This window comes from Triticum aestivum, chromosome 3B (genome assembly GCF_018294505.1).
Source record: "Triticum aestivum cultivar Chinese Spring chromosome 3B, IWGSC CS RefSeq v2.1, whole genome shotgun sequence".
NCBI lineage: Eukaryota > Viridiplantae > Streptophyta > Magnoliopsida > Poales > Poaceae > Triticum > Triticum aestivum.
The window spans coordinates 233,696,165-233,706,844 of record NC_057801.1 but is presented as its reverse complement, the minus strand read 5'-3'; the positions used below and the strand labels follow the sequence as shown (position 1 = coordinate 233,706,844).

The 10,680-nt window shown below is 48.5% G+C and overlaps 1 protein-coding gene across 3 annotated transcripts; it reads left to right on the top strand.

Moving 5' to 3' along the window:
* The first annotated feature begins 1,365 nt into the window (after nt 1–1,365).
* LOC123069480 (monocopper oxidase-like protein SKS1) lies at nt 1,366–4,629 on the top strand. 3 transcript variants are annotated; one of them, XR_006432589.1, is made up of 6 exons: nt 1,366–1,711; nt 1,792–2,062; nt 2,145–2,605; nt 2,701–3,060; nt 3,717–3,855; nt 4,615–4,629. XR_006432589.1 is itself a non-coding variant. In XM_044492353.1 (5 exons), exons 1-5 carry the CDS (start codon nt 1,464–1,466, stop codon nt 3,733–3,735), a joined length of 1,359 nt encoding a protein of 452 aa, XP_044348288.1. In that variant the 5' UTR covers nt 1,366–1,463; the 3' UTR covers nt 3,736–3,976. The 3 variants fall into 3 exon arrangements, 2 of the variants coding, with proteins under 2 accessions (XP_044348288.1, XP_044348289.1); XM_044492353.1 differs by lacking the exon at nt 4,615–4,629 and having other exon boundaries at nt 3,717–3,976; XM_044492354.1 differs by lacking the exon at nt 4,615–4,629 and having other exon boundaries at nt 3,709–3,976.
* The last annotated feature ends 6,051 nt before the right edge of the window (nt 4,630–10,680 follow it).

Below are 10,680 nucleotides of genomic sequence, written 5' to 3'. Positions count from 1 at the left end.
TTTGGAAATCCAAAGCACCACCAAGATGCAAAATTTTTTATGTGGCTTGTCGTCCTCCACCGTAGGTGTTTAACAGCGGATAATCTGGAACGCAGGGGTTGTCCTTCGAATGGATCTTGCCCGCTATGCCTCTCGGCGCACGAAGATTGCACACATCTGTTTTTACACTGCTGTTTCTCTCAGCATGTTTGGATAAAATTCAGGGATTGGACGAGGGCAGCCTTTCAGACTCCAGATGATAGCTTTGGTACTACAAAGGACTGGTGGCTGAATACGTGGAAGGAAGTCCCCAAGACGGAACGACGTAACTTTGACACTATCGCAATCCTGCTACACTGGAGGATTTGGAAAGAACGGAATGCTCGGATCTTTGAGCAAGTGGCTAGCAGCGTGGACAGGGTGCTGGAACTAATCAGAGAAGATATTGCAACTTGGAGGGCTGCCGGCTGCGTTGGCGATCTCTGTTGACTTGTTTTTCTTCTTTGGTGTTCTCTCTTGTGGCTGGGCTTTGTCTCTGTTTCAGTGTGTATTCAGAGTTAAACCCTGATGGCTGACAGTTCTAGATCGCCTAAGACTGTTTAGCCTTGCTGTATTCTCCCTTTCCTATCTAATAAAAGATCGGCATGTGGCCCTTCGACAACATTTGAGATACCTAATAGATAAAATATGAAACTATTTTTCGTGATGGATCAAATGATATACTTCCTCCGTTCCTAAATATAAGTCGTTGCAGAGATTCCAATAAAAGACTATATACGGTATTTTATTCTGTATTTTCTCAACTAGTCTCGATTCAGTCTGGCTTATTTTTTCGATGCAACCACCGAAAATCGGTGCAATCAACCAAACACGCCCATAGTGTATCGCGTGCTCCTATCCTGATCGACGGATTGCGAAGACCAAGGGGTCCTCTCCCACATGTATTTGATCCTCTGCTGTCTAAATCCCTCTCTTCTCTCTGGATTCAATCCTCCTATCCATCGAAATCGCGGTCTCGGATCCGGTCAGGGATCGTCACCTAGTCGCCCTGACAGAAGGAGCGGTAATCGCGGCCATTTTGCGCAAATTTCCATGAGCAATGGTACAGTTACGCGGTTTTTACAGGAGTTTTACAGACTGGGCTGAGGTGGGTTTGTTTTGATTGAGTAATTAGGATAAAAAGTCGCCCGTATGTCCAGCATTTTTGAATTTCAATAATTATGAGCTAGCGTAATCTCCTTGTGAGAGGTTGACCGACAAGGGAAAAACTGAAACATCCATGTATCTCGTGTGTGCCACGCCCAAGCATTATTCCACAGCAACAAGCCGCCAGACTCCCACCAGTTTCAGAACAACCACGTAACTCACACTAATACACTTCTTCATGCGGGAGTGGTTATTTTTGCACCAAACTAATCAGACGCATCTGTTTTGCTTTGTGTGAGAAGTAACTAAACCATCGTCTCCCGGGTCGTGGTAGCGCCATGGACCGCGGGCGCCTTGTCGCCGTTGTGCTAGCAGGCATCCTGCACTCGGCCCTCGTCGCCGCCGAGGACCGGCACGTTTTCCTGAACTGGGAGGTGTCCTACTCCGTGCGATCCCCGCTGGGCGTCTCCAAGAGGGTGATCGCCATCAACGGCCGGCTCCCCGGGCCGCTGCTCAACTTCACCACCAACGACGTCGCCCACGTCAACGTCGTCAACACCTTGGACGAGCCTTTCCTCCTCACATGGTACGTGCACGTGCGTGCGCCTGAGCAGTTCTCCTGGCTAGACATGCATCCTCCTCTGCAGCTCAAGTGTTTGTGTGCAGGAACGGTCTCCAGTTGAGGAGAAACTCGTGGAACGACGGCGTGGCGGGCACGAACTGCGCGATCCAGCCCGGGGAGAACTGGACCTACGTGTTCCAGGCCAAGGACGAGATTGGCAGCTTCTTCTACCGGCCCTCGCTGGGGCTGCACGCCGCTGCCGGCGGCCACGGCCCCATCCGCGTCAACAACCGCCCCGTCATCGACGTCCCGTTCCCCCAGCCCGACGGCGAGTTCGACGTCCTCATAGGGGACTGGTACAACATGGACGCAAAGGTTACATCAGGACGTATACTCCCCATACATGTTCATTGTCGTGCATAATTCGATTGTAATCCGTGTGCTTTGGTCGGAGCAGGAGATGAAAGAGCGCCTGGACAGAGGCCGCGGACTGCCTCCGCCGGACGGCATCTTGATCAACGGCTTGGGCCCGTACGAGGCGGAGGTGACGTTCAAGGCAGGGCGCACGTACCGGCTTCGCGTGTCGAACGTGGGCACGAGGACGTCGCTCAACTTCCGGCTCCAGGGCCACAAGCTGCTGCTGGTGGAGGCGGAGGGCACCTACACCCTGCAGAAGCACTACGCGTCGCTGGACGTCCACCCCGGCCAATCCGTCTCGGTCCTCGTGGCGGCCGACCAGGCGCCCAAGGCGTATTACATGGTCGTCAGCTCCCTCTTCGTCCTCCCGGAGATCTTCGGCGTCGCCACCGTCCTATACGCCGGCTCCGGCGAGCAGCCGCCTTCCGGCGACGCGCCGCTGGACGACCGGTCCTCGCACACCAACTACAACCGTTCCATGGAGCAGGCCATGTCCATAAGGTATCTGTTCCAGGCCAACCTTTCCATGCATGGACTAGAATAATGTGTTAGAAATTAATAAAATTGCCGGCCGGCCGGGTGCATGTGTCACACAGGATGAACCTGACCTCCGGCGCGGCGCGGCCCAACCCGCAGGGCTCCTTCCACTACGGGGAGATCAACGTCACCCGCACCCTGCTCCTCCGGAACGACGAGTCCGACATCGGCGGCCGGCGGAGGTGCACGGTGAACGGCGTGGCCTTCGCCAACGCGGGCACACCACTGAAGCTGGCCGACTACTTCAGGATCGCCGGCGTCTTCAAGGTCGTCTCCGGCAGGCCGGAGAGGAGGAACGCGTCCCTCGGCACCACGGTCATCGACGCCTCCTACAGGGATTACGTCCAGATCGTGTTCGAGAACAGGCTGCCGTCCATGCAGACATGGCACCTCGACGGCCACAGTTTCTTCGTCGTCGGGTAAATTATTCAATCTGGAATCAATGGTTGCGCCGTGTGAGTTTGATCTTTACTTTTGTGCTAATCACAAAAAAAATTTACAACATGCATCCTTTTGTTGGCCAAAACATTAGTATGTTTTCAATTATAAATGTTTTATCTTCAAACCAAGCATAGTAATCTTGAGCTGCCATATTTTCATGCTTCTTACAAATTGCCATACTTTTTTTAACAGACAAGTTTCTTACTGCCGATGACTTTGCTTCCATTCGATTGAAATTATAATTTATTCACGAAACACAATTTCATGCATCTGATCATGGTGCCAATATGTTTTTATTCCTCTAGTGTGTCTTTTATATATGTTGTGTGAAAATGAAGATATTGCTTCCTATCAACCATGCTTCATCTAGTTTCTTGCACATGATTCTATGGTGATGATTTTTTGCTTCCACCATTGCAAGTGTGTACTGCTTTATTGTACAAACATTTTGCTTCAACCATTATCCGATACTAGTGTATGCTTCAACCAATACTAGTGTCCGCTTCAACCATTACCAATGTTGCTTTCGTTCATGAATTTTATTATACAACCATTTTGCTTTTTTCGTGGATTTTTGTGTCAGCCACTAAATTTTGTGCTTCCTTCTTTCTCACTGAATGGTTCAGTTGTACAGATTCGAAATGACGATGTAATGTGTCGAGTACAACCGGGCTCCAAGGTGTCGGTTCTACAACGAGCGACGTAGAGCTCGTAGCACACGCGGATCTTATCACGAACAGATTGTCTCGGCCGCCGCTATGTCAACTACAATGGTATGAAAATAGAGCTGTAGTAGTATTTTACTTTTGCTGTAAAATGAATTTGTAAATTTGTGTTCACATTGTATTAGTCTGTTTCAATGCATCGTCATAGATGTCCAGCGCTTGCACATAATTTCTTTGTGAAGCAAAAAAAAGTTATATGAAAAATATCGTTTTGTTTGCAGTTTTATTACTACTTTGGTTGGAAGCAATTTTATAGTTGATGGAAGCAAGAGATTGATGCTTTCGAAACAAGTGTAAATATTTTTTCTATTTGATGGAAACAAATCACTGTTTGATTGGATGAATTCTCTAGTAAATGGAATAATGCTTCCGACACAAAACATTTGTTATTCAGATATAGTTTAATTTTATATGGATGCAAATATCACAAACGAAGCTGGAAGGAAATATTAGTGTGCGGAAGACACTCCATATATCGTGCTTCCTTAATTGAGGAAAATTGGTTATGCACTAGCAGCAAATTTTCCTAGTATCAAATATAAGAAAGTGTACGAAGCATGTGCATGAAGCAGCTAATTTTTTTAGTAAACCAAAAAATGTGTCCACAAAACATAGCTTTTTGAGTAGAAAACAATTATTTTAAAAAATTGGATCGAATCAAATTTCTATCACAAAGGAAGCAAATTATTATATCCACGGAAGCATCATTTTTTGAGGGACCCACGAAAAAATACGAAGAAAAATAACAAAGTTGGAAGCATGGACATGGATGGAACGGAGAGTCTGATATATCACACGTCTTTTTAGGGGCACGATCACACGTGATTGACGGAAGCGTATATCCATGCTTTTTTTTTGCATGGAACTGGAGGGTTTTATTCAATCAAAAGGGCTCCAGCAGTGTCCGCCATCAGGCTAGTCACCAGAAACCCGGGGGGAGAGTACATCCAACAATCCGTCACCTCTAATGTGCAAGCATTTTTCGCACACAAGTGGGCAGGTACATTCGAATGCCTCTTTACATGATGAATACTAAAAGAGGAAAAACTATCTGCTAACCCTTCAATATCTAGAAGCACTGGCGCTATCAAAGAGCGCGAAGAACGACGCGAGTTCTAGAGATCGATCACATCTTGACTGTCACTCTCCATTTGTACTCACTCAAAGCCACGAAGCTTTGCGAAGACTACACCTTCACGAAGGGCAAGAGCCTCTGCAACAAGTGAGTCAGTGACGCCATGGACTGGCTTGCACCAGGCACCGAGGTAAGTCGTAGATGATCGAGGAACTCCTCCTACTCCTACGAGGCTGGCTTCCATTGATATGCCTGCATCAACATTAATCTTGATGCAGTCTTCCTCAGCAGGTCGCCAGCCGTGTCCATGCAGGATCCTAGCTTGGTCCATGGGGAGTTTCAGGATCGCCAGAGCTTCCCTGGTTTTCTTCATCGACACCACTGGATCCAAGCTTTGTTTGTCATGAGTAATGTTGTTTCCGGACGTCCAGATCGCCCACATTACCGTAATAATTTTTGCGCGGTCAGCTTCATCAAATCCGGAGTCACACAAAATGTCCTGAGATCAAGTTGTTGTATGAAGCTCCGGAAGCCTCTCCAAAACATCTTTGCATGTGTGCACTACTTTATCAATGCATGATACAAGTCTTCATCTGCATCAAGGCAGACTTTGCAGCATGCCAATTGAGTAATGTGTCTGTGCTTCAGAGTGCTCTCAACAGGTAGAATTTTCTGTAGCACTCGCCACCAAAACACACGAACTTTTGGCACAACCTTGAGCTTCCAAAGTCTAGACCAGCACTGTTTCTGATTCTCTGAAGATTCTGTCACCGTCCCTTCCCCTAGAGCTGAATGCTCGTTATGGGTCACCAGAGCGCGGTATGCGGATTTTACAGTGTAGTTCCCGGACTTTGCAGCAGCCCATGCCCATGAATCAACCCCGCCTCCAACACCCAAAGGGGTGTTTAAAATAGCGTCAGCTTCTGGGGCTGTAAAGTTTTGTTTCACCAACTCAATCTTCCATGAACCCTTTTCAGCGTCAATCAGGTCTACCACATGAGGAATATTAGCATTACCGAGTTGAGCTGACGGACGTAGCGAGAGGAGACCTGGGATCCAGCTATCATGCCAAGTGGACACGGACGAGCCATCTCCAATTCGTTTTACCAAACCGGTCTTCAGGGCCTGTCTCCCTGCAACTATTGCCCTCCAGGTGGCTGACGCATGTTTAGGAATTGTAGCGTCCATAAACTCACTTGTGGGAAAATATTTTCCTTTTAAAACTCGCGCGCAAAGAGACTCCGGGTTAATCGTGACAAAAGTTCCGTTTATTTTAGTCCGAACACACCTATTACCGCTAGGTAGGAGCTAAAAGCAGTGTTGGGTATTTCAATGGAAGCCTTTAATGAGCGTTACTTGGGACTCCCGACGGCTACCGGACGGATCACTAGCGGAACTTTCGAATACCTTGGTGAACGTATCAGAAGTAAGTTACAAGGAGGTACTGAAAGACTCATCTCATGTGCAGGGAGGGAAGTTCGCCGTAAAACTATTGCGCAAGCAATCCCGTTTCAAGTTAACAAAGAAGATCTGCAAAGATTTTTCTTCAAACATGGCTCGATACTCGTGGAGCAGCTCAGTGGATCGCAGGTCTTTACACTAGATCGATTGGGACTCCCTGACCAAGCCAAAGATTACGGGTGGCATGGGGTTCAGGAAATTGGAACTGTTTAATCTAGCTTTTCTTGGAAAGCAGGGCTGGTTGCTTATAGCGTATATTCATGCATCATGCATGTAAGCTACTCCTAACAATAAGCCCACGTTACATCAAGCCCACGTACTATACTCGTATAAAATGCTAGAAGTCCGATGGATGCGGGAACCATTATGAGGAAGCACTCAATTAACACGAAACAAATTAGCAAAACTCACGGGCCTAACTACTAGTACATCGGACGTCCATGGTGCTTTGGATCGAACGGTCAAGGGACTAGTTTGATAGCAAGCCAAACATCAGTAGTCTGATACTTAGCGTTGCCCTTAGTTTTTCCCGTTGCACTCAGGCTTCGCCCGTCGCACCCACCCCGAACCCCGAACGAACAGAGAAAGAAAAACAGAGGTTCACCCCACATCAAATAGAAAAAACCAGCATGACCACCGAAAACGACTGAAGTTTCTAATTTCATTGCTTCTAACCTGGATTTGACTGGACCACACCAGAACTGGACCTCCTTCTAACTTATTTTTTTTAAACGGAGGCAAAAGTTTTGCCTCATCGATTAATTAAGAAGAAGAGAATTGCTCAGTTAATTAAAGGAAAACCGGGCGAAAACCAATACAAACGGAGGACGGACTAACTACTCACATGGCAAAAAAAACCCCACAACCGCATAGGCGGCCCCCGCCAGACTCTCTGATGACACAACATCCACAAACCTCGACATTGCTACTACGCCATGTGACCCCCGACAAGAACACCTCGATATCAGACATGAACCACCTTCCAACCCACATAACGACCCAATCCAAGAGGATGGGCCGAGAGAATGAAGATCATCCATCAAGTAGCCAGAGACGCCTTGCCTATGGCACCACTCTTGCCTTTTCCCACCTTCTTATGTTTGCCTCTTATTGGTGTCCCTGTCAGAAGGCAAGCAATCGACCTGCCCAAACCAGGTCTAGCAACCTCCACACTGGAGAGCAAGTCACAAAGTTCTTTCGTGGAAAGAGCATTTAGATTTGGAGTAGGTGCAACCACACTTGGCTCAGTGGTCATGTCACTCACATGCATCACATGCTCGATGGTCGCAGATGAGGGAATGGCAGAGACTGCAATGTCCAAATCACCACACCTCTTGGCATCAGGTATCTGGCTAGACTTCAGGGGTGATGATGGCGGTAAAGCCACAATCGAGATCTCCGGGGGGGGGGGGGGGGGGGGGATCTACCTTCCGTTGTTCGACGGACAAAGGTAGAACCGGGCCCTCACACAACTCCCGCAACTCAGGCATGATCTCTAGCACCGGAGTCACAACCACATCATTGTCCAGTCCCTCAGAGGCTGACGACGGTGCTCTAACACGAGGGGAGAAACGACCATGAAGCTCGGCACCCATCCCGACCTCGAAGGTGTCAACAGGCACAACCAAAGGACGCAATACATGAGCAGTCTGCAACACAGGCGGCGCCATGGAAAGATCGCCAAGTGCAGCCTCAACACGCTCCGTGAAGCTCTCCATCCGCAACATCCAACCTTGCATGGAGTCAATGACATCACGCAGAGGCTGGACCATTTCCTGAAGCTGGAGGGATGTCATAGCAAAGAGCTCAGAGCGCAACAGCTTGGCCTGCCGCTCCAAGGCAGGCCGCACAGGGAAAACCATCGAGGCCAACAGAATCTGTTGATTCCGGTTACTCCCGAGCGCCCCAGCGCCAGTCGAATAATGAAATAAAGGCCTAGTTTATTCTACTTAAAAAGGGGAAATTTAGTTAATAGAAAATTTCAGATCATCTCACCTACTTGAAAAGAACTTGGTTTTTTTTCCGGTTCCGCTCCGGCTTTGTCCGTCACACTCACCCCGCACCACGAACGAACATAGAAAAAACCAAGGTTTCACCCTTGCGTCAAACAGAAAAAACCAACAATGACCATTAGAAACGATAGAGGAGGTTTCTAGTTCCGTTACTTCTAACCTAAATTCGGCTGGTCCACACCAGAATTGGACCTCCTTGTAACTTCTGATGGCCAATCAGAATCTGTTGATCTTTTCCCTAAAAAAGGATCTGTTGATCTTTTCCCTAAAAAAAAGGATCTGTTGATCTCGTTTGCTCTCGAGTGTCAATCCATCAATGTAATAAAGGCTCAGATCTATTTTTGCGGCTTATGACACAGGCAGTTTCCTCCCCGGCTTATTTTAGAAGTCGTCCCTCCTATTCGACGAGGGTAGCTTATTTTAGAAGCCTTCTGAAGAATTGGGCCTAAGCATCTTACTTTGATTTCCTTCTCTTTAATTTCCGACATGTAGATGGATTGGATTATTACGCACGGCTAAATAACCAGTTTACCAAAACTTGTTTGAAGAAGATTTTCTACAAAATTAGTGTTGCTAATAATTCAACTAGGAATGCGCTTGGAGCATCTTCAATAGATGATATATATTTTGGTGCTCCAAACCGGTGATGGTCCAAACTTGGAGCACCAAAACGTGCTTTTTACATTTTTGAAAAAGGCTCAACTCCAACAGATAGTCCAAAACGGAGATGTAAATAAAAGAGCAACTCCAACAGATGGTCCAAAACGAAGATTAAAATGACCAACTACTACTTCATCTCAACATAGTTCAAACATGAAATTCAACATAGTTTCATACATAAATTCAACTACTATTTATTCGAACTACTAGATGAAACTACTCCTTGTCATTGGAGTTGCGGAACTGCCACCAACGCCGCCCGGCGTCGGAGAACTCCACTCCGAAGTTCCCGGAGGGCTTCGCCCTCGCGCCGAAGAAACCGGACTTGACCTTCGGCGTCTTCTTCGGCGCCATCGGGGAGCGGGCGGCGGCCAAGCGAGGAGCGAGTCGAGGCGGCCGCCGAGCGGGGAGCGGGGTGGCGGCGTGCGGCGCGGGGCGGAGGCGTACGGAGCGGGGCGGCGGACGGACCAGAGGCGGAGGCGGTCGGAGAGGAGGCGGACGGGGTCGGGGTCAGGGCGGGACGGAGGCGGAGGCGTACGGGGTCGGGGTCGGGGCGGTGCGGAGGCAGCCGGAGCGGAGGCAGACGCGATGAGGCGGCGCGGCGGCAGGCGGCGGCCCAGGCGGGATGGAATCGACGGCGGGGGGCTGGATCTACGGTGGGGCGGCGTCGGGAGTTGCGGCGGGGCGGCGGCAGGCGGCGGCCCAGGTGGGGTGGAATCGACGGCGGGGGGCTGGATCTGGGCGGCGTCGGGAGTTGCGGCGGGGCGGCGGCCGAGCGGGGAGCTGCGGCGGGGCGGCGACGGGCGGGTCGCGGGCGGGCGGTCGCGAGGCGGAAGGGGAATGAAGTGGCGGTTGCTTATTTGACGGGCGGCCGCGGTTTTACATCAATTGTATCTCATGATATAAATTTGCATAACGAAGTTTTTAATTTTACATCTTCGAAAGGCGGTGATCCAATTTTTTTACTTATGGACCATCTATTAGAGCAACGCTTTTTGCTCTCGAAGTTCTGAAAGTTAACTTTTTCTATATATGAACCGTCTATTGGAGATGCTCCTACAAAGATTGTGTTTATACTCAAAAAACTTTAAAACAGTGTTCGTATAAAATCATGTTTGGTTAGCTGTTCGTAAAGACAAGTGTGGATATATTTACATGGACCTGGAAACATATTTGGGCTAGGAATTATGAACTAGTTTGTTGGATAGGATAAACTGATTATTAAAAAAATTACTAGTAGTCGTTTCACTTAGTTTTTGGTAGTATAAAAATAGTTTAAGAGATAGGCCTGAAGCGGATAAAGATTGTAGTATGCATCGACGATATCTGGAAGATGGAATGTGTGTTGGGTTCGTGGTTCGTGGATGGCAGATATAATTTCCTCCTTCGGCATCTTAGTCGTGATGGAGTGTCAGATCTGAAGTTCGCTGGCATGTCTGGGGTGTTGCCCCGGTTTGATTCGTTCAACGGCAAGGGCATCACTTTTTGGTGAGCCACCTTGAAGGTCCACAAAGCTGCATATTAGTGATGGAGCCGCGTCGAGCTCGGGTTAGGAGGTGATCTGTCATTCTTTTTTTGTGGAGTTGTGGTGGTGCCGGAGGCAGGTGACGGCCGTTGGTGTCAAGATCAGAGATGTTCTGCTATATTTTCAGTTTTGTCACGTCG